Here is a 23,142-nt window from a genome sequence, read left to right as displayed (position 1 = left end):
CTCCCCTTCCCTTTTGTTCTCTGTGTTGTGTGCCTTGTGTGATTAAGGTGCTACTGGCGAATGTAACGCAAGTAACTAGCTCGGGAAAACTGTAATAATATTACCATTTTCAGACGGGTAATGCGTTACACTACTAGTTACTGAAAAAAGTAATATTATTACAGTAACGCGTTACACCCAACACTGGTGGCAGCCACAGAAGTTCAAGCTGAGAACTGAAATGAGACTGTCTAGCCTTCGGAGGACCCACAATTTGCGTCACCTGCTGCACACGCCCCCAGTAGCGCCCACCGCGCCTGTCAGCAGAAAACAGCGGAGGCATTTCTCACTTATTAAAATAAATATCTATGTAATCAGAAAAATGTTAATTTATTTTAGAACATATGACACATTGATGTAGATTAATCTATTCAACAGCATATCAAATAATCAACCTAGAAATATACGCAACATACAACAAAATAATATTAACACAAAACAACTTATAATACTAAAACAGTGACAAGAAAAAGTTTTCTAATAAATACACACTTTTATTTAATAAAGCTTTTAATTGTTTGGGATATCCTCAGCTGTTAAGGATCCATTCGTTCTATCATTAACAGCGCGGAGAAATGAGGATGCATTTTGACACAGCTCTTATCAACGCCGGCGAAGCGTACGTGACAAACTCAAAAAATGAGAATTAAAAACAAAGGAAATAGAAGGTCAGAAAAGGGTTGCCTGGAATAAGTTTTACAAAGTGGTAAATCAGGAGTGCAGGCTATGTAATTTGTGCGTTAAATTTAGGCTTTTTATTTATTTATTTTTGTCCCTGTGCGTAAATCGGAGACGTTGTTCACTGCTGATATTCTAGAGCTTTCTAGTCTCGCGGCTGTCATCAGCAGCGTCTTGCATCGCCCAGTCAGCGGATGGCGGGCGGGTGCGGTTTTGAAAACTGGTCAGAAACGTTGGTGCGGATGGATGGTGGACGGATGAGTTTTGTTATGCGGTTGCGGATGAAATAATAGTCCATCCGCGCATCTCTAACATGGACTTAATGCACATGAACTTAATGCGTGTGTCTTGGACTCATAGCATCTGAAATAAATCCAGCATATAAGCAGCTGCGCTTCTCTCTGTCTCACGTGCACACGCTCTCGCATCTGTCCGAAGTCTGAACATAAACTAAAGTAGTAATCCTTGTATTTGTTCAGTTTTATGCGTTTCATGCAAGCTGAGGCAAACTATCCTTTTGTTTAAAATATAACCCGCTGCATATTTGCGCCTCCCTCACTATCGCGCACGTGCAGAGAGCTGCGCTCTGTCCAAAGTCAGATCACTGGTAATCCTGTTTATGATATGCATTTCAAGGAGTTTAAAATATGATCGCTTTCTGCTGGACAGATGTTTTTAAAGGCATCTCTGAGAGTTTTTTTCCTCGCTTGGCAAGCCGACCAGACGTGAAATGGGGGCGTGGCAGCATCGACGATCCCGTTTTTTAATTCGAAGTTCGAAGCTGTGACTTAATTTCGATCGATTTCAATTTAAAATCGAAATCGTGACACCCTTACTATCCAACCACGCACTGCCATTTAGTGTAGAGATCAGCTCATTTGCATTTAAAAGGACACAACCAAAATTTTCAAATTTTTCTTATACCGACAAAGTGGCAATTTTAATATGTTATAATAAATGACCAATATGGTATTTTGAGCTAAAAATTCACACATGTACTCTGGGGACACCAAAGATTTATTTGACATCTTAAAAAAGTCTTGTGAAATGTTTCCTTTAAACAATAATGTTCTATATACTGCATGCCTAATAATAAGCACTGTTTTAAAACCTTTAGGAATGAATTTGAATGAGTATTTTGTTTATATGATTTTTTCATACACTCACCTAAAGGATTATTAGGAACACCATACTAATACTGTGTCTGACCCCCTTTCGCCCTTCAGAACGGCCTTAATTCTACGTGGCATTGATTCAACAAGGTGCTAAAAGCATTTTTTAGACATGTTGGCTCATATTGATAGGATAACATCTTGCAGTTGATGGAGATTTGTGGGATGCACATCCAGGGCACGAAGCTCCCGTTCCACCACATCCCAAAGATGCTCTATTGGGTTGATATCTGGTGACTTTTGGGGCCATTTCAGTACAGTGAACTCATTGTCATGTTCAAGAAACTAATTTAAAATGATTCGAGCTTTGTGACATGGTGCATTATCCTGCTGGAAGTAGCCATCAGAGGATGTGTACATGGTGGTCATAAAGGGATAGACATGGTCAGAAACAATGCTCAGGTAGGCTGTGGCCCAATTGGCACTAAGGGGCCTAAAGTGTGACAAGAAAACATCCCCCACACCATTACACCATTGCATTGATGAGAAATTAAACAGGTGTTACTAATAATCCTTTAGGTGAGTGTACAATTTACATATATGTAATTTCTCTCCCTCTTTCTCAGAACGCTGGTTGTGTAATTGCAATATGAGTTTGTATAAAAGTCTAATTGAAAAATCATCAAGTCCTTCATCCATAAAGCATATTAACATGTTAACTGTGGCCAATTAAACCTGCACTGCTTGATTCTGCTTTACAATCTGAAGTCATCTAATAGAGCACTCTTTCATCTTTTATACTGCACTATTCTTGTTTTTACCTTTTAAATTGACTTCAATAAGCCACATCAACTCAGAGAAACATGCAAATAAGACACACAACATTTTGTTTCATATATTCATCTTGTTAAACAGTTTCTCTTCTCGTTGGCTGATGAGATTTGGATTTAACAGTGCCAGTGGTTTATCTACTTCTGTTCTCATACAGTATGAATCCATCCTGACACAGAACTGATGAAGGTGGAAGCGTTTAAAACTCTGATCTGCTCTATTACTGATGGATTGACTTTTTAAATATGAGCTATTTTAAATATATTTGAAGGGAGCTGATTGTTGTATCACTTTCATTTGGTTTATCTCACTGCTTGAAAATTAGAAACTAGAAATGAGAGATTTTATTATAACATTCAGATGATAAGTAGGTTTAATAAGGGATTAATGATCATTACATGATAATCTTGTTTTTTATGGATTTCCTTGATTTGCTCGAACATTTGAGATTTTCTAGATACCATGGCTTTTTATATAGGTCATGCTAGGACAGAATGTGTTTGGTTATGATTAGGGTCGGCAATTTTATTGAATTTCTAGCCATTGCTTGCCTCAAGGTCATGACATGTTGGTGCTAACACATACAATTTCATAGGTATTTTGTTTTTCATAGGTATTTCCTGTTTTCTACTTTTATATTTCTTGTCAGGTCTTTAAATGTTGAAGGTTGTACTGTATAGAGGAGGAGCTCAGGTGCAAAAGCCACTAAATGCCACTTCCATCAAAAATGAGATAATGATGATATTAACCCAATGCCCTCGGCATGTATTATATGTGACCCATGCTGGCAAAATGAGTCGGAATAAGGACATTTTCAAAAATTTGTAATTTATATTTTGATTATGATGATTTCATTCTCTATTAAAAAACTTCAAAACAGTGTATGGTTTGTTGAAATCTGACCAAAAATGACAGTGCTACATGTGTTTGAAGTTGACAGAGTCAGCAAAGTCAGTTTTGAGAAAAAAAAAGTGTTAATTTTTGAGGGTTCAAAAGCAAAATCACCGCACTAATACCTTAAAACAGGAGTGGGGAACCCTGGGTCCTGGAGGGCCACTGTCCTGCAGAGATTAGTTCCAACCCTAATCAAACACACCTGCATGTCATTTCCAAGTAATCCTGAAGACTTGAATTAAATTTTAGGTGTGTTTAATTAGGGTTGGAACTAAACTCTGCAGGACATTGGCCCTCCAGGACCAGGGTTCCCCACCCCTGCCTTAAAATCACTGGTAAAACGAATTTAGCACACACAAAGTCAAAAACAATACTATAGACGTTTCATCGGACGCACATGCGGTGATGCGATTACGCGTCTGGTCAGAACTTTACTTCTGGTTTCTGTTTGTGTAATGGTCTGACTAGTTGCTAAACTGAACTCTTAAGCAAATACCTCGTCGAAAATAACAAATGTTTTGGTTTCCTAGCCTAGGTAATCTATGTGTTGTTTATTTTGCTTGTTATATAAATAAACTACTTCAAAAGGACTTTTGTGTTATTTATTCTTAGCCGAGTTTACCAGAAGTTACATGTTTTCTACCGAACCCGCTTGTCTATGTTGTTACTGTTTAAACCGTCTATAGGAAAATATTATGTTCAACTTTTTTCTTTCTTTTAATGTTTGATTGACATTGAGACAGACGGCTTTAAGATCTACTGTAATGCAAGGATCTAATATAATGTTACACATCAGATATTTTCCCCAAAAGTTAACTAAACCCAAATTCACTTAAAGCCAGGATACACTGCACTATTTTTAGCTGTCCCAGACGAAATATTTCCATCGGGAAACAATCATCGCGATTTCTGTGATCGTGGCTCTTTATCGGTAGTCCTATGTCTTACAGTGAGAGAAGTTCAAAGATGACCATTAGCATATGATAGTTTTCTGACATTGTCAGAAATTCAGCATGGTCAATGCACATTGTGTTTGCTGCTACGAGCTGCATACCAGTATTTGTTAGCTAACTTGTGTTGCAGCCATCACAACCTACGATTCAATATGTGTCATCATCGTACAGTCTGTATGCTTGTCGTACCCAAGTTTAAACGCTTCGCACAGTGTGATAAGGTAATCTTATAGGATGACAAAAAACGTGCTGTGTATTCTGGGCGAACATAACAAATTATAGGTCCTACCTGTGTGAATTCTTGACAAAACAGATAATTTTAAAACTATTGTAATTCTGTGTAGATGTCTATATATCAGCTTTGTCAGTCAGCACGAGGAAGATAATTTTTATGTCTTATGTCTCATAATAAGTCTTTTAACATCAAGTCCTGCAATCTATTTTCCAATCCCTGCATGTTTTAAAACCGAATCCAAAATGTCACGTGCATGTGGATGCACATGCATCTTTGTATTAGATTAAGCATTTAGGACAGTAAACCTCTCAGAAAATTATTTTATGCTGCGTTTACACCAACCGCGGTAGAGGCGCGAAGCGCGAGTGATTTCAATGCTAAGTCAATGTGAAGACGCGATGACGCGTGTGTGGAGGTCTCGCGGCGCGGATGAGGCATTTGGCCCGCGCGGAAGACGTGTTTTTGCCTCATTCGCTCGCCTAGTTTGCACGAATTGAGCGCCTGCCGCGGTACACCCGAATGGTGCTTTTTGTGCATTTTGTGTTTGACGCGAATTGCTGGCTGACGCCCGAGTTGAAAAATTTGAACTTTGGCAGAATTTCGCGCCGCGTTAACCAGTCAGGAGCCTGCTTGCTGCTGTGGAGGCAGCCCCGCCCGGAGTCACTCATTCAACCTGAAGGAACGCTTGATATTCTCCGAAGCAGTCACCAGGAGCTATACGACAAACGTTCTTATTTCTATAGAGACAGGAATAAAAAGTACCTCGCTTGGAAGAGTGTCAGTGAGGACATCGGGCAACGTGGTAAGTTGTAATACACATTTCACTTTTGAGTCACGTGACGTTTATCAACTGGCGCCGTTTATTTTCCCCCTATAGTAAGGTTACCAAATACAAGCCGGTAACTCTCTCAATAAATGCACAATCAACATCAGTCATCTTGCAAACAGACAACCGCATAGCACTTGCCCCTCCCACAAAAAGCGGATTTTGCCGACACGTGTCAAATGCTTGCTTTTTCCGTGCGTCTACTTCGCTCTACACGCGCGAATGCATTCAAACTGTTCAAGCGGCAAACTAGGTGCGGTAGACGAGATTTTGACGCCTAAAACGCGGTTGAATGTTGAATGACTATTTAAAGCATTGCGATCGCTAGACAAGGGCTTAATGTACTTATTTTTATGAAAACCACAATTTCGACCAAAACCGACATTTATACTTTCCCTCAAAATTAGACGGTGCACATTTCAACCCATTTGCCAGCATGGGTCACATATCTTCAGGAAATACTTTCACTTCAACTTCAAATCCACTTAATCCCAGCCTTAGGCCACTTAGAAATACCAGTTTGTAGGCAGAATCAATTATATGTCAAAAAAATGCTAATTTACAAGAAAACATGTCAGATTGACTTACAGGGTTTTTCAGCTATTGTCATACAAAAAACAGTGAGGGACAAAAAAGCACTAGTTTAATTTAGTGACCTACCTATTACCTTGCAGTATGAATAAAAACTTCTGCTTCCCCAAACTCTTCCCTGGTCTTTCATGTTTAACAACTGGGTCCTCTTTATTAACCTGTGACGTCTTTCACTGTGTGCAGATCTGCTGGCAGTTCCCAAGCATCCGTATGCAGCTATGGAGAACTGGGGTCTGAGTGTGTTTGTGGAGCAGAAGATCTTGTTGGATCCTGACGTCTCATCTTTCTCCTATCAGATGGAGCTCACCATGGTGGTGGTGCATGAGATCTGCCACCAGGTACAACACAAACACACTCTCTACTGTACTAACATGATCATTAATCTCTTTTTTTATTAGCCATTACATCATCTTGCTGCTTTAAAGTGGGGACTTTTATGATCTCAATTCAGATGATCAACCTAGTGTAACCTCTAAAGGAGAGGAGTAAGACACAGACCACTGCATTGGGAGTTCTTGAAGCTCTTCTTTAAATGCCTGTAGGCAGCCAAACTCCCGAAAATGCTCTGAAGGCTAAGCTATAATTGTCTCACTTACGTGTCTCACTTCTTTCCATGAGATCCAAGGTTACAATAGGTCTTCTCTGAGTCGAGTCGATTTTTAGACGGATCACTGTACTGTATGAGAGAGTTACTCTGCTGAAATGCCCCAGAATAATCCTACTTGTCCGTGTCCAGTAATGCAGACATCATGTCAGAACTGTACAAGGTATAAAAGGAAGTATGCTCCAAAAACCCCTGAATAATTTGTGGCATTTTGCCATTGAGAAAGTTGGGGGATAGAGAGTGTACAGCTAGGATAAGGATGCAAAGTGCTAAGGCCTTTTAAAGCCAGCATTGAGGTGCAAAGCAACCACTTAGCTGTCAGAATTAAACTCAGAAGCACATCAATCTGGAAGGGGCTGTTTTGGAAGATAATCTTTAAATCCACCTCCAGCAACAAATGCCCAAATTATACCACACATATGCATTCAAAACAATTACCAAGTCCCAAGACAGGAGCGTAGTATTTTGAAACTTACAGACTTAAAATTAAGATTTCAAAACAACTGCATCCTAATGACGAAAGCACGCCCAGGCTTGGATCGATAAAAGTACCATGTGAGTGCGTGCTTCTGGGGAAGTAGGGAGGGGGACAATCGCGCTGGGGCATGGTTTGGTTTGGATAGTGTGAGTGCGCCCTTAGTGTTTTGAGTAGTCTCAGTAACAGACGTCTGGCTCAAGTTTTTTTGTCCTCAAGGGCTGGAGTGTGCACAAAAAATCTACGCACTCATGCCAAACTGTATTACCCAGGGATGCACTGTCTATTCTTGATTATAGAGCACTGTCCTGTATAACAGATTCACTCATGAATATAAATGCCCAGGGGCATTGAAGGTCTGACCACACCTGAATTGTGTCTGCTGATGGAATTGACCCTTCGCAAAGACCCTTCTTCTATGTCCGACAAGCTTACGATATCAGCCATGATATCAATTTGCGCACTCCGTAGGGAAATAGGGACTGGAATGATGTTATTTATGTTTATATTCTGCAGCATGTCCTGGTATAATGATACATCAGCATTATACAGTACATTCTCTCACAGACAGCCATAAACCCTTCTTCTTTTTTGAGAAATAGTTTCATTTTTGCAGAATTAAAATTAATGAGGACAATTCAAATCTCACTGTTCTCAGCATTTAAACCGTCTGTTTTATGATGAAGAATATTTGAAATGAATTGACAGTGGAGGTTGGTATAATAACGTTGAGCAGTGATGTGCAAAGCAGTACTGTATGTTGACTTAACTTAATGTAAATGAGTATAACACAGAGAAAACTAAAAACAATTACCAGTCTAGTGTTGACACTTCAAGCATGCATAGCCCTGATAAGTACTGGCAGTTGGTTTGTAATTATTATTTGACTTTCATGAATATCTTAAAGCTTTATCACTATTGCTTTGTACTGTACACTGTAGATTATAACAGCTGTGAAACTGGGCTCAAACTGGTTTTAATCCATCCGTGATATCACATTAAATTGCTATTTTAATGTAACGCTTACTAATGTCCTTCAGAATATAATGTAGCGGCACATTGCTATAGTTTTATAATCAAGAATACCTTGACACTGGCACGATATCAGACTTTATTCACCCCAATGGAAAGCATATTTACAGTCTAAATCAGGGGTCTCAAACTCAAATTGGCTTGGGGCCATTTCTGAGATTGACATTTAATCGGAGGGCCGCAGAGCTATTTTAAGGTTAAAAAAGTACAATATTTCTGTAAATTGACTGATAAAATTCTATTATTTAATGTATAATAAAAGCAGTGTTTTTTTTTTAATATACATTATTTTATGTAAGTAAATCATTTCTTAACCTTCTCTTTATAAAAAATTACCATCAGTAAGTGTTTTTTTTTTTTATTTATTTTGGATTGTTTACAGTCATAGTATTGACCTGATTATGTTCCATCTTTGTTATTCCACAGTTTTAATGAATTTGCTATTATATGTGGAAAAATATGAATAAGTGAAAGTGATTCTAAAACTTCTGAATGGGTAGTCAATGTTAAGCTAGTTAAACAGAATAAAATATATAATACTGCTAGGTGTAATTGCATAGCAAGCTACATAATAATATATTATACTTCATTAATATATAGCAGTATACTGTCAGGCACAAAACACAATGGATCCCAATGCAGTTAACAGAAGGTTTTATTTAAACAATAATGACAGCAAACAGACAATGGCACGTCTGGGCATAAAGCCACACCAGGGCAGACGGCTGAGACGGGGAACACACACAGGCACCGGAACGATGAACCACACACGTTCGGGCTCCGGCCAGACAGACGAACGGTGGGAGGAAGTATGGAGACCCCGATACGGGGTAGGGTGCGTAGATCGCTCCCGTGAGCGCCGCGTCACGGAAGCCACTGGGACAGGGGTAAATCCTGCGGCGGGCAGAGGGAGAGAGAGAGAGCGTTAGAGACACTGATGAGAGAAGCTGGACAGCTCCAGTGATGAAGGACCTCTCCAGTGGACAGCGACAATGCCGCGATGAGTCTCTGCCGTAAAGTGATAGACCAGTCTATAAATCCAACAGAGGTTGAAGACAGTCTGTAACAGGCAGCAGAGAAACAGTCCAGAGAGCCGTCGAGTAATCAGAGTCCACAGGAAAACTCTCAGGTAGCAGTGAGCTCAGACTGGGGTAGGGAAAATAAATCCACAAACTAGAATCAGACACAAAACAAGACTAGAAACTAGCATAGCTAGAAATGGCGAGAACATACGCCGTGACAGACGAGTATATAGACAAACTTTGACAATGTTTGACAATCTTGACAATTGACAAACGAACTTGCAAAGACACACTAGACACACAGAGATTAAATACACAGACCAAACGAGAGGATAACAAGCAACAGGTGAGGAAGACGAGAGGAGGCAATCACACAGAGCAGGAACACCTGTGAGGAAGCACACGTGAACCTTTAAAACACATACAAACACAAGACAACCACAATACAAACAAGACAAAACCCTAAATATATTTATATATAAATAAATATATATAAATATATATATACACATGAAAACAGAACACTAGACTAAACAAGACATAAAAACAAAGACTGGAAAATGCAAGGGAGCGGGGATAAAGTCACAATGACAAGAGAATACAAGGGAGCGGGGAAAAGTCACAAGACACGAGAAAAGCGTGGTCTGATATGACAATACCAAAACCACGTTCTCCCACACAAAACATTTACTGTTAGGACCCTGCCATACAAAACTAGATATAATTACCAACAAGATTATGGCAGAGTCCTCACAGGACCCTCCCCTCAAGGGACGCCACCTGGCGGCCCTCAAGGAGAGACACAGGACAAGACAGACTGGACACTGGACAACATCCACGAAAACATGACAAACACCAACAGAGGAAGACAAGACAGAACAACTAGAGGGTTAGGGTGGGACAACAAAAACAACAAACAAGGGAGGGGGGGGCGGGGGAACAACAGTGTTCACAGGAGGAGGGATTGGACTGGGTACAGGACGAGCCTTCTGACCCCGGGGAGTAACTGAGGGTTGGGTGCGTTGAGACCGGGCAGGCCTAACGGGGTTCTTAGGGGAGGAAACATTGGGAAAAACAAAGTCAGGTTTAGAAGGCTGAGGGGAAACAGGAACAGTGACAGGGGGCGCTGCGGCCGGCAGCGGAGACGAGACAGGAACCATGACGGGGGGCGCCGCGTTCAGCGGCGGAGATGACATGGAGACTGTGACACGGGGCACAGCGGACGGCTGTGGAGGCGAGACAGGAATCATGACAGGGGAGGCTGCGGACGGCAGCAACGATGAGACAGGGGCAATGACAGGGGGCTGCGCAGACGGCAGGGGCTGCAACGGAGGCTGCACAGACGGGACCGGAACTATGACGGGGGGCGCCGCGTCCGGCGGCGGCAATGACATGGAGACAGGGGCAATGACAGGGGGAATTGAGGATCCCTTCTTCCTCTTTTTCTTCTTGGGACGCGGTGCAGAGAGTGGGGCAGGTGGAATCAGCACCGTGGTGGGAGTGGAAAGATCCGTGGAGGAGCCCCCGGATGCTGACTCCCACGAGATCCTCCTCTCGCGCTTCCCTCGAAGGCTGACTGGCGAGGCGGAGCTTACCGGACAGAATGTGGAGGGCGCTGAGCTCTCGGGAACCACCATCCCGACGACGCGGCCCTCAGGGATCGGTGGCAATGGGTTAGAGGAAGCAACCTCGGCTGAGACCCCGGGCTGAGGACGATTCATGGCATAGTTCATCAACTCAATCAAGCCCAGGGACCTCCGCATGCCGAACTCGTTAGGGCTGAGAGGCTCATCGAGGCCACTGTTGAAAGCGATCTTGAGCTCCTCCCAGTCTAATCCGGTCCCTCCCATGGCATATAGAAACTCATTCACAAAAGCGCTGCACCTTCTTCCCCGCTGATGACAACAGCGTAAAAGTTGAGCCCGACGGGCTCTGTCAGCTGGATTCTGCTTAGGTTGGTCCATATCTGCGGGATCCAGTTATGGCAAGTTTGTTCTGTCAGGCACAAAACACAATGGATCCCAATGCAGTTAACAGAAGGTTTTATTTAAACAATAATGACAGCAAACAGACAATGGCACGTCTGGGCATAAAGCCACACCAGGGCAGACGGCTGAGATGGGGAACACACACAGGCACCGGAACGATGAACCACACACGCTCGGGCTCCGGCCAGACAACGAACGGTGGGAGGAAGTATGGAGACCCCGATACGGGGTAGGGTGCGTAGACCGCTCCCGTGAGCGCCGCGTCACGGAAGCCACTGGGACAGGGGTAAATCCTGCGGCGGGCAGAGGGAGAGAGAGAGAGCGTTAGAGACACTGATGAGAGAAGCTGGACAGCTCCAGTGATGAAGGACCTCTCCAGTGGACAGCGACAATGCCGCGATGAGTCTCTGCCGTAAAGTGATAGACCAGTCTATAAATCCAACAGAGGTTGAAGACAGTCTGTAACAGGCAGCAGAGAAACAGTCCAGAGAGCCGTTGAGTAATCAGAGTCCACAGGAAAACTCTCAGGTAGCAGTGAGCTCAGACTGGGGTAGGGAAAATAAATCCACAAACTAGAATCAGACACAAAACAAGACTAGAAACTAGCATAGCTAGAAATGGCGAGAACATACGCCGTGACAGACGAGTATATAGACAAACTCTGACAATGTTTAACAATCTTGACAAATTATGACAAACGAACTTGCAAAGACACACTAGACACACAGAGATTAAATACACAGACCAAACGAGAGGATAACAAGCAACAGTTGAGGAAGACGAGAGGAGGCAATCACACAGAGCAGGAACACCTGTGAGGAAGCACACGTGAACCTTTAAAACACATACAAACACAAGACAACCACAATACAAACAATACAAAACCATAAATATATTTATATATAAATAAATATATATAAATATATATATATACATGAAAACAGAACACTAGACTAAACAAGACATAAAAACAAAGACTGGAAAATGCAAGGGAGCGGGGATAAAGTCACAATGACAAGAGAATACAAGGGAGCGGGGAAAAGTCACAAGACACGAGAAAAGCGTGGTCTGATATGACAATACCAAAACCACGTTCTCCCACACAAAACATTTACTGTTAGGACCCTGCCATACAAAACTAGATATAATTACCAACAAGATTATGGCAGAGTCCTCACATATACACACTTTTATCCTCTGTATGTTTCTCCTCATCTTTCCTCTTTTAATCTGGGCACTTTGATGGCAATTTTTCTTATCTGTAGTTTATGTGTTGCATTTCATCTACGGCTCTGCCTCATATTATGCGGTGTCTCCATTAGAAGCTGTGGCTTCTTGATGTAAGACCCACCGAAGCTCTTCTCTGAGTAACAGCTGATATTCACCCGGAAGTAAAAAATCTTCTCTGGACAAACACTACAAAGTCCCGAACAGATTAACTGATCGGATGGTGAAAATTATATGATTGACGCGAGGTTTAGATGAGGAATTAAAGTCCGATCACGCATTCCGTTATCCTCGCAATCACGGAGCGCGCGCGGCTCATGGCTGCGTAGCAACGGGTGACGCGACCCACGCCACGGAACGCAACTTCCGCTTCCGAACACTTTAGAAAATAAGAAACGCCTTGACTCGTTTTAACGCGCGTTGTTAGACGCGACATGTGAACGAACCCTTAAACGTTTAAATTAAAAATGGAATAAATATGAAACAAAGTGAATAAAAATCTTTCTGCGGGCCAGATTATGTTATATTGTTGAAAGGTTCCGCGGGCCGCAGAGAGTGGGAGAGCGGGCCGCAAATGGCCCGCGGGCCGGGAGTTTGAGACCACTTGTCTAAATTGTTTCTTATCCTCTACAAAGTGAACTATGTGCCATTTTCTATATAAGTACTAGTAAATAGCAAGTGTTATTTACTTAATTTGTTTTTAATAAATGTTGATTTTAGGCGTGTGTGAATACAGCCGCAGGTTTCACATAGTGTAGGGGGCGGGACGCTTTAGCGTCTAGAGAGTGTTTGATTGGGCAAGAAATTTGATAAGTGTAGGATGACATCATACTTTTTAGAGCATGTGTGACGAACTGAATTTTGTCAACGTTTTGAGCCATACTAGTTTATATATGTCCTTAAGCCTAACATATTTTTCTAAAAGCAAAGAAAGTTTAATTTTGATTTCATAGAGACTTTAACTCATTTGGCTCATTAATTGCGAATGCATTATTTCAGAGCTTAAGATTAGATTTGGTACTGTGCGTTCACACCAGACACGAAAGAGGCAGCAAAAACGCGCTATTCGCGCGTAGTTGGACGCTTGAACATTTTCAGTTTACTCGCTTCATTCGCGCATGAAATTCTAGTAATTTGAGGCATTCATGTGTAAATTCGCATCATGGGAGAGGCTTATATAGCTCAAATTGAGTAAACTTGCCAGATTGTTTGACCTCCTCACTCATTTTCTTCCAAACAAGATCCTTCTAAAGGCGCTCTAAGCGAATCCGTGAGACGTCACTTTTTGTTGATGTTTGAATTGTTTTCAAACAAACGGAGCGTAGCTAACTCCTCCCCCTACCTTCCGTGCTTCCATGAACGCGCCCAACCCCCACCCCCAAATCCTTCTTGTCGTTTATTGGCTGGAACACTTTGTTTTGTTTTGTTGTGCTAGGTTTGGCCACTGTGTTGTTATTGCCGTTTGTGAAGCCTGGACTGTCTACAGAGATCACGTTTTTTTACAGTTTGATCAGCAGACAGGCAGCAAGCAGATAGTGAGGAGATGTTTGCTGTATGTAACAAAAAATGTTTTAAGGTCTAAAATGCGTGAATTTGCTTAGAACACCTTTAATTCCTGTAAAGGTACGAAGATGTCTCGTGTAGCGATGATGATTGTCCTCCATTGTTGTTTTCTTTTTCTGCCTCCGCTCGCTTCCTGTAATCACGTCACTGCTAGAGCATGCTCCTGATTGGTTAACGCGGTGCGTAAATCTGCCAAAGTTCCGATTTTTAAACTCGGCATGATCATGTGGCAACTACCAACACACATTATGTCCAAACACCTTGTAAAAGTGGATTTTGTATAATAGGTGCCCTTTAAAAAGGACATAAATATATTTTTAACAAGTTTAGGGTTAAGCACATGCTTCAATATGTTAAACTATGTTGCAAATGCAAGGCTTGGTTCTGTTGTGTTATGTCAGAATCTTAACTCTCACATTCTGTGTGCTATCAAACATTAACATCCACTTGCATCTCGCGAGCTCCTTTCAGATCCTAAGATTTTCCCATTTTAACCTCACAGGCATTTACCCCACAGACATAAACTTGATGCAGCAGACAGTCCTCATATAAACCTCCTTGTTTAATGTCAGCAAACGTCATTTAACCTTAATTATTCAGGCATTTAGGTACAAGACTGTCAGTTTGGTTAAGGGCTTCGGGATGTTTTTCAGTCTTGAGTCATGTCAGTTTCCGTATGACTCGTCAGAGCAATTCTCAGCTGCTTTGGAAAGTTTGAAATCTTAAATTTTTTACTGATCCCGTTGAAGGGTTTTTCAGGACACATGGAAATTTCCCGTATTTGCAGCAGTATAGAGTTAGAGAGTAAATTCTTCCTGCTCAGCTTCCTGTGTAATGAAACAGATGGGCTGCCTGCAAAATCAGTCACTGGACCAATGGGAAGCCACTTGATGTGTAACTACTAGAGGTTTCCTCTGAGAACAGATGACAGTCGTCTCTCCTCACACTGAGTCTGAATCACAGATGAATACGCCATTAGACTTTTTGAGATGCATTGAACTGCTCTGATGGTGTCTAGTTCCCATCAGATGAAAGACCGTTGTCTCCTAGAGGTTTGTGTGCTGTGATAAAGATCCAGAGATCCAGGTCTCGATATCACACCTGTCTGACTGTCCTAGAGCCTGTCCAAAAATATCCCACAGCAATGAAAATACTATTTAGAATTACAAATGTTGCATCCTTTCTAGCCCTTTCTCACACCACCATCTGTTCACAGTGGCAGAGCGCCTATGTAATTGATTGTGTGTGCCACCATTAATCATAGTTCAGAAGCTCTGCCTGAATCTCACTGTACTGTGAAGCCATCTTTCTCATGAAGTGCCATGTTTGTATTTTTTTCTTGAAAGTTCTTTATCAAATGTATAACACTTTTCTAATTAAATAGTTTTTACATTACCTATCTGTATTGTTACAAACATTTAAATGCCTTAACCAACCATGATGTAAAGTCTTGACCACAATGAGGACGCACTGTACAAAAAAAATTATGGACACTGGTTTTGCATGATTGAAGTGTTCTTAACTCTTCCCCCGCCATTGACGAGTTTTTACGGCAATCCATATTTTTCCTATCATCCAACAGGTTGCGCTCTTACACAACTTATAAAACACGGAAGCATCAACTAAGACCAAAAACTCATTTGTTTTTATTATCGCTATAAGTCTGATCTCTAACAAAAGTCCTTTACAAAAATTATCTCTTCGCTTTTTGTTCAAAATTTTGTATTTTTGAAGAAATTATCTACCCATATTTGAGAGTGATAAAAAGAGAACAAATAAAGATAGGAAGAATTTTTTTTCTTTGAACGCAGATGGTTTGTTCTTTCATTTGATATATTGTATGTTTATATATTTAAAGAAGAACATTTTCTGGAAGGCTTTAAACTGTTGTGAAAATCATGAAAAAAATGCTGGCAACTTTTTTTAAACACTGGCAGGGAAAGAGTTAAAATGAAAATATCATTAATTAGCGTTAATTTCATTTTACAAAAACTTGATTCAATCATGTTAAACTGGTGTCCATAATTGAATTACGAAGTATCCAAAAGTAAAAAAGTTTTTTAAGAATGATGTGCAACCCGTGTTTTTTTAGTGTTCAAGATTTGTTCAACAGTAAGTTACCTGGTTGCCATAAATGTTTTTATTTTACCTTTAAAATATTAGTGAAAGGCGGGGTGCATGATTTTTACGGTGAGTGTTATACATGCTGTTTATGCGTGCTGAATGCATTTTTTTGCCGCCTGCCGCACCACGTGTTTTTGCAGTAGCGCTCTGAGCAGAAAAGTACCCGATGTCATTTGCGTTCTTTCCAATGTCCAGTCAAATGAGGATAGAGCCTTTCATTGTAGTGACAGAAGTTACAGTTGCTTGGAACAACCGAACAACCAGAGACTGCAGTCACCCAATGCCTCCTGCATGCTTGAGTATATAGACATATAGACATTCGTAGCGCCCAATAAACGGCTCTGGGCATTCGTAAACCACGCCTCAAATACGAGAAAATGAACATGTGGTTCCCAGACCACGTCTCATTCTCTATGAGACTGGTCTGGTGTTAGCCAGGCTATGTTTGTGCACCTCTCACCCTCGATTAAAGGGATAGTTCGGACAAAAATGATATTAAACCCATGATTTACTCACCGCTAAGCCTTCCGAAATGCATATGTCCATCATTTTTCAGACAAACACATTTTCAGTTATTTTAGAAAATGTCTTATATCTTTCAGCTGGTAAACATTAAAGTTACGGGGCCACATCCTTCAAGTCCAAAAATGTGCATATATCCTTCCCCAAAGAAATCCAAAAGGCTCCAGGATGATAAACAAAGGTCTTCTGAGTGTAATCCGCGCGGCGTTGTTGTAGAAATATCCATATTTAAAACTTTATAAACGAAAATAACTACCCTCTGGTAGCGTCGCCATCTTAAACTCCTCTGTATTCAGGAGAGAGTTTTAGCATAGTGTCCGCACTATTTTTAGTGATGTATGACAAATTCGGAGGGCGGGGGCACAGAGCAGCAGCAGAGAAATCTCCGTAAGCTGCGTAAGCTCTCATCTTGAATGACGACGCGACAAAGATGGCGGCATTACCGGAGTTATTTTCGTTCATAAAGTTTTAAATGTGGATATTTTTACAACAAAACGGCGCGGATTACCCTCAGAAGGCCTTTGTTTATAATCGTGGAGCCGTTTGGGTTTATTTTGTGAAGTATAGATGCACATTTTTTGGACTTGAAGGACGTGGACCCCATAACTTCACATTTGATTAACTGAAAGATCTAAAACATTTTCTAAAATAACTGAAAATGTGTTCGTCTGAAAAATGATGGACAGAGCACGTGCCCTCTTTTTAAAGTTTCTGCTAATATGACGGTTAACAGCAAAAGAGCGCTCACGCTTCAATGTTTGATCAACAGGACCGCTGCCTCAGTGGTTGCCTAGCAATATAAAAAAAACGCACTGCACTGCTCTTTTTTGATGTTACTTAAATAAAGGCAGTGTTGTCCACCTCGCGTTTTCAAGCGTTTAAAATGCGTTTGGTGTGATTGGCCCATCATACTCTTTTACTGTCTATTAAATTTTTATGTACAAAATATTAAGTTTGTCAGAATGTTGTGCCAGTCGACATTATTGTTTTCACTATAATAATTACTCGTTATCTGTTTCTGATCGACTGTTTATGTGTTTTCTTATCTAGTGGTTTGGAGATCTGGTCACACCAGTTTGGTGGGAGGACGTTTGGCTAAAGGAGGGATTTGCTCATTACTTTGAATACATTGGGACTGATTTTCTCTTTCCAAAGTGGAACATGGTAAGATTTCTTTCACTTTTCTATAGGAAAGCAACAGTCCTCACAGTGGGACTTATTAATTAGTGTATGACAAAAAAATAGGTATACGGTTGTTTCTTTGACCTTTCATTTCCAAGTACTGATGAAAATGTATGACTTAATGGGGTGGTTTCCTGGACCACCCTGATTCTAGTTCCAGACTCCATGCATGCTTAAGTTGCCTTATTTTAAAAACATTTTGCACTGACATATCATTGACATTGTCCCAAGATGCACACCAATATTGTTGTTTGTAAAAACTACTTAAAATAACTAAGGCCAGGTCCTGGCTTAACCTAAACCCTGTCCGGGAAACAGACGCACAGTTTTTAACAAGAGACCAAGAATTCATATCAGATGTGTCAGATATTTTTGACTAGAAATCACCAAAATAAAAGTTAAGAAAGCAAACTGTAGATGACTGGTGGGTCAGTTTACTCAGAATGATCAGCATTCCTCTAAATATGATTTGCAAATGACAAAGCAGGTTAGAGGAAAAGCTCACACTTGATAATTTTGTCAGTAGAGAATTAGGATGATGAATGGAAGCTGTGCATGTGGGATCATATTTTACTGTGTTTCTATGAAACCAGTGTTTTTATATATTAGGGCTGCAACTAACGATTATTTTAATAATCGATTAATCTGTCGATTATTTTTTCGATTAATCGATGAATCGGATAAAAAACAAAAAACAAGAAAAGCATTCATTTCCAACCCCTTATTCAAAACAGAACAAAAATCTTTAGAAATTACACAAACATGTTGCTCCTTGAACATACCTGAGCTGTTACAATAATAATAAAATAAATAAAAAATGGACTAACACACAAAAAATACACATGTATGCTTTACATCTGCCAAATATATAGACTTTTTTATGATGCATTTCCCATCAAGAAGCCTCTCTTGATGGGATCAAAAAGATAGTAAATGAGTACACTAGAAATAAAGGTACAAAAGTTGTCACTGGACAGTACTCTTTCAAAAAGGTACACCTTTGTACCCAAAAAGTGCATATTAGTACTTCAAAAGTACATATTGGCAGTTCAAAGATACATATTTGTACCTAAATGGTACATATTAGGACTTTTTATAAAGGGTACTGCCCCAGTGACAGCTTTGTACCTTTATATTTGACTTCATGTGTTTTCTCTGATCGGATAGCTATCTCATTTGTTAAAACTGTTCTATTTACATTTGGCCACATACATGCGTCTTGTGAAAACGGAAAATGCTTCTTCTACTCCCGCGCAAAATGCAAATACACCATTCATTACTTCGCCTTAAAAAATGTAAGACGATGTTTATGCAACAAAAGGCGGCACTTACTGTATGTTGGGCCGGGCACGTGCGTCTCCTTGCTTGGCAGTCGGCATGAGCTGGAGCGCGCAGGAAAGGGCAGCAGGAGAGTGATGGCACGATGATTTTACGTAAAGGTCCATGACGGGGAAAAGCGTTCATACAACTCCCTCTCAAAGTTTTATTTCATTGTTTAATATCAGTGGAGTTTGTCATTGGAGTTTTTTATTCGTTCTAGAAACTTTTTTTACCCGCTGTCGTCGCTCCATAAAGCATAAGCGTGTCGTCTTTGTTTGTTTACCTCTTTGCCGGCTAACTTCCAGGTGACGCGCTTACGTTTGGGTTGAGTAAAACACTGACATGTGGTTTTCCTCTACCTTTGCTGTTTTTTTCATCTTTTCCCCGCCGCCCTGTCTTTTCTCCGCCCTGTCTATGAGCCGCCGAACTCTGCAAGCAACAGTGCGCGAGAGAGACCGACGCTGCGTCCCAAACAGCATACTTCCATACTATATAGTAGGCGAAAAGCACTACTTCTCATACTCTTTGCCTACTATATAGTATAGAAATAGGCTGTTTGGGACGCAGCACGAGTGTGTTCACCCCGCTCCGCGCTTAACTGAAGGGTTTATTTTTTTCTTTTTTTAAATTAAACGTCTCTGCGTCACGCGACACGACGAATCGATAATGAAATTCGTTGCCAACACTTTTAGTAATCGATTTTTATCGATTTAATCGATTCGTTGTTGCAGCCCTATTATATATATATAGTCTCCAGATGTTCAATCAGTCAATTACTGTCAGATGAAAAGAGGGCTCCATCAGTAATATTACATTGCTACATATAGAACTAAGCATTTCGACTATTTGTGAACATGCTGATGTACTCTTTTCTGTGTGAGTCACAAAATTTGCATAAATGATTTAATATAACAAAAAGTAATGACAGCATATGGTAGGCACAGAAACACTGCATTGGCAGTGCCATAAAGTTACATCCTCAATATAGAATTGAAATATTCTCAGCAGCTCTTATGAGTCACAAAGAAGTAAATGCAAATGCAGATGACAGTATTGCCAAAACGATTTACCATGCGATTTTTGTGTAGGATAAAACAACTCTAAACATCTAAAAAAGTCATAAACCAGATGGGTTCATGGTTGGAAAAGGAGACAAAATGCCCTCAGTTCACAATGCCAAGAAATTTTGCAGTGGTCATAAGTTCGGTGATTGCTCCTAATGGTTGTGTAATGGCCAAAAATTATGATATTATTTACTGGTGCACGTGTGCTCTGTATTTCCAACATCATAATTTGTGAGGTGAATACAGTACACTTCAGTGGTCACAGCTCATCGAGAGGAGGCTGACAATGGCTAAATGTTTTTGAGCGTGATTTGGTGTCTTGTTTGGTGAAACAATCAGGTGTCATTAACTGATCATAGATGCTTAGATGAAAACATAAACCTGTAGAACTGAATTATAAAAAGAGCTTGCAATTCCAGTGACTCTTCTGAATCCCAATGTCAGTGTGAATTAAATTTGATGCGAGCGGCTGCCGGTATCCAGTGGAGTAAAATTAGGAGGGATGTGATGTGGGCAGTCTTTGTTTGATTAATACCAGATGTGTTGTTTCATTCTGGATCATTTGGAGAGGGATTCTGGATCATTTGGGTCCTGTCCCAAATGGCACACTCCGGACTTGTGGTCCTCCTCAGAGTCCACACTTTGATGACATCACGTAGTCCAGACTTTAGGGACCCTTAATGCGAGTCCACATGGGTGCAACAGAGTCGTATTTTGGGACAGACTCGAGCGCCACACCGGAAATAGGTAGAGAAGTTGCCTGTCAGTGTGAGCTCCTCCCTTCCGTCGTCTGATTGGTCTGATTGCTCTCTCACAAGGACTTCTGGGTTGGTAAAGTGCGCGAAGCCTGCTGCAGTGCGGGCTTCGCTGAAGACTGCATTAAGGGGGCAAAGGAGGCGCTGATGAGCACACTTCAAAGCGTAAAAATGACAGATGGGACACCCTACGGACTCGTGGACTAAGCGAGCACGCGCAATTTAAGGCCACGAGACCGAAAGTCCACATGAAGTGCGCCATTTGGGACAGGGCCTTGGAGAGGCTTTGGTTGCACTGGCTAAAGCGCTGTAGCATACTCAAGACTGGTCTCATTTTCCTGATGTGTAAAGTGCATACCTGCATGACTGAGCCAGTGTTGCGATGTGTGTTGTAAAGTGTAGATGGTCATCAAATGCCATTTCCAGATTCCTAACAGAGTTAGTTGGAGTAAGTGTTGAAGGTCCAAGCTGAAGAGTGACGTTTTGTATGATTTATGGATTGACTAGGTTTACTAGGAGTTCTGTCAAGGTTGAGCTAAATGTATGACATGCCGTCTTTTATATAGACTAAGATTTCTAGCAGACAAGCAGAGATGATGGGGTCATGTTGCTCAGCTGTGTATCATCTGCATAGCAATGGTAGAAAATATGTTCCTCAGTGTTTAGATCCAGAGAAGTTGTTCATATTGAGAAGAAGAGGGGACCTAGAACTGATCCCTGAGGTACCCCACAAGTAAATTGATGTGGGATGGATGCCTCTCCTCTCCAGAATACCTTAAAAGATGATGATGGTGTTATATGATAATAATTGGAAGATGGTTTGGTTATTTCCTCACAAATATTTATTGTCAAATAAGATAAGAGAAGTTGCATTCAAGATATTTTTTATTTCATGTAATTACTATTTTGTTTTTAAATGTTTTTTTCCTTTAAGTTTTAATTCCTGTTTGTAGACAGTACAATTTGGTAAATGTTTTGGAATAAGTCAATAAAAATCATTGAAAGATCTTCCTGTATGAACCAGGAAGTGCAGTTTCAGTGATGCCCAGGCTGACAAGGAGAGGGTGGACAAGTAGTATTTGGTGATTAGCTGTATCAGAATGAGCAGAGAAATTGAGTAGAATGAGGACAGATGATGCAAGTTGGCTCTTGCTTGTCGTAGGTTTCATAAACAGAGATGAAGGCAGTCTCTTAGTAGGCTCTTTTGTCAACTGATCACTTAGATTTTCGCTAAAATACAAATTCAGTAAGGACAAGCAGTAGCTGCTTTTGTTTGAGTGTAATAGTGCTTGCGATTAGCATAATGCTATTCTGCCTGAGTGGCCCATAATGCAGCTGTTTTGAAGGATGATACACTCAAGCTCTACTGATAAAATTGAATAATTAGGTAGCGAATAATTATGTAGGTTAACAGCATAACAAACTGTAACACCGTTCTCTAATGTTTGTTGTCACTGATGGTCTTATGCATTAGGAAATGAACTAATTAAATTATATTTGTAGCTTCTGCTCATATGAGTCAGCAACTACATGATCTGGCATACAGATTATTTTGGGCTGGTGGTCGTGACACATGATTGAAGTGCCTTAGACAAGAAGTGTACACTACAGACAATGTGTGCTAGGCTAATGCTAATGGCTGTCTAAACACCAAAAAAACTCTTAATGATCATTATACCATCTTTATATCATCTTTACAGAGAAATATATATTTTGTTATGCTGTGCTATGAGGACTAGTTGACACCGGTTGGGTTGGGTTGGTGCTGGTTCTGGGGGTTCCTTAGCATTGCCATCAGTCTAGCTGGTAAAGTGAGTTGACCTTGCCTTGCTGGTTATGATATTAAAGGGGGCAAATGTGACCCATCACGGAAACCAGTGACACAAGTCGGCAGCACAAGTTTTGAGAAAATGAGAAACAAAGTTGTTTTTTTTCAAAATTTGTGATTTTCGTTTTATTGCAGAATCTGTTAATTGAGATCATGAAGACACCTCTCCATGTTTGAGATAGCAGTTTTTGTACATTTAAAAGCGTACATTTTGCGATCGAAATCGGCTTGTTTTTCCGGATATTCTATCGTGCAGCGGGGGGCGTCATTGTCTGTG

The 23,142-nt window shown here is 40.8% G+C and overlaps 1 protein-coding gene across 2 annotated transcripts in view; it reads left to right on the top strand.

Annotated features, from left to right (window-relative positions):
• The window catches only part of LOC129432171 (thyrotropin-releasing hormone-degrading ectoenzyme), a 125,725-nt gene that overhangs the window by 42,606 nt on the left and 59,977 nt on the right, over nt 1-23,142 (top strand). For both annotated transcript variants that reach the window (XM_055190393.2, XM_055190392.2), the window contains 2 exons: nt 6,343-6,497; nt 17,767-17,880. In XM_055190393.2, coding sequence (XP_055046368.1) covers nt 6,343-6,497; nt 17,767-17,880 — 269 coding nt within the window. The remainder of the gene's footprint in view (nt 1-6,342; nt 6,498-17,766; nt 17,881-23,142) is intronic.

Source organism: Misgurnus anguillicaudatus, chromosome 1 (genome assembly GCF_027580225.2).
Source record: "Misgurnus anguillicaudatus chromosome 1, ASM2758022v2, whole genome shotgun sequence".
NCBI lineage: Eukaryota > Metazoa > Chordata > Actinopteri > Cypriniformes > Cobitidae > Misgurnus > Misgurnus anguillicaudatus.
Note: the sequence above shows the minus strand (reverse complement) of the source record. Positions and strands in the feature narration are given on the sequence as shown.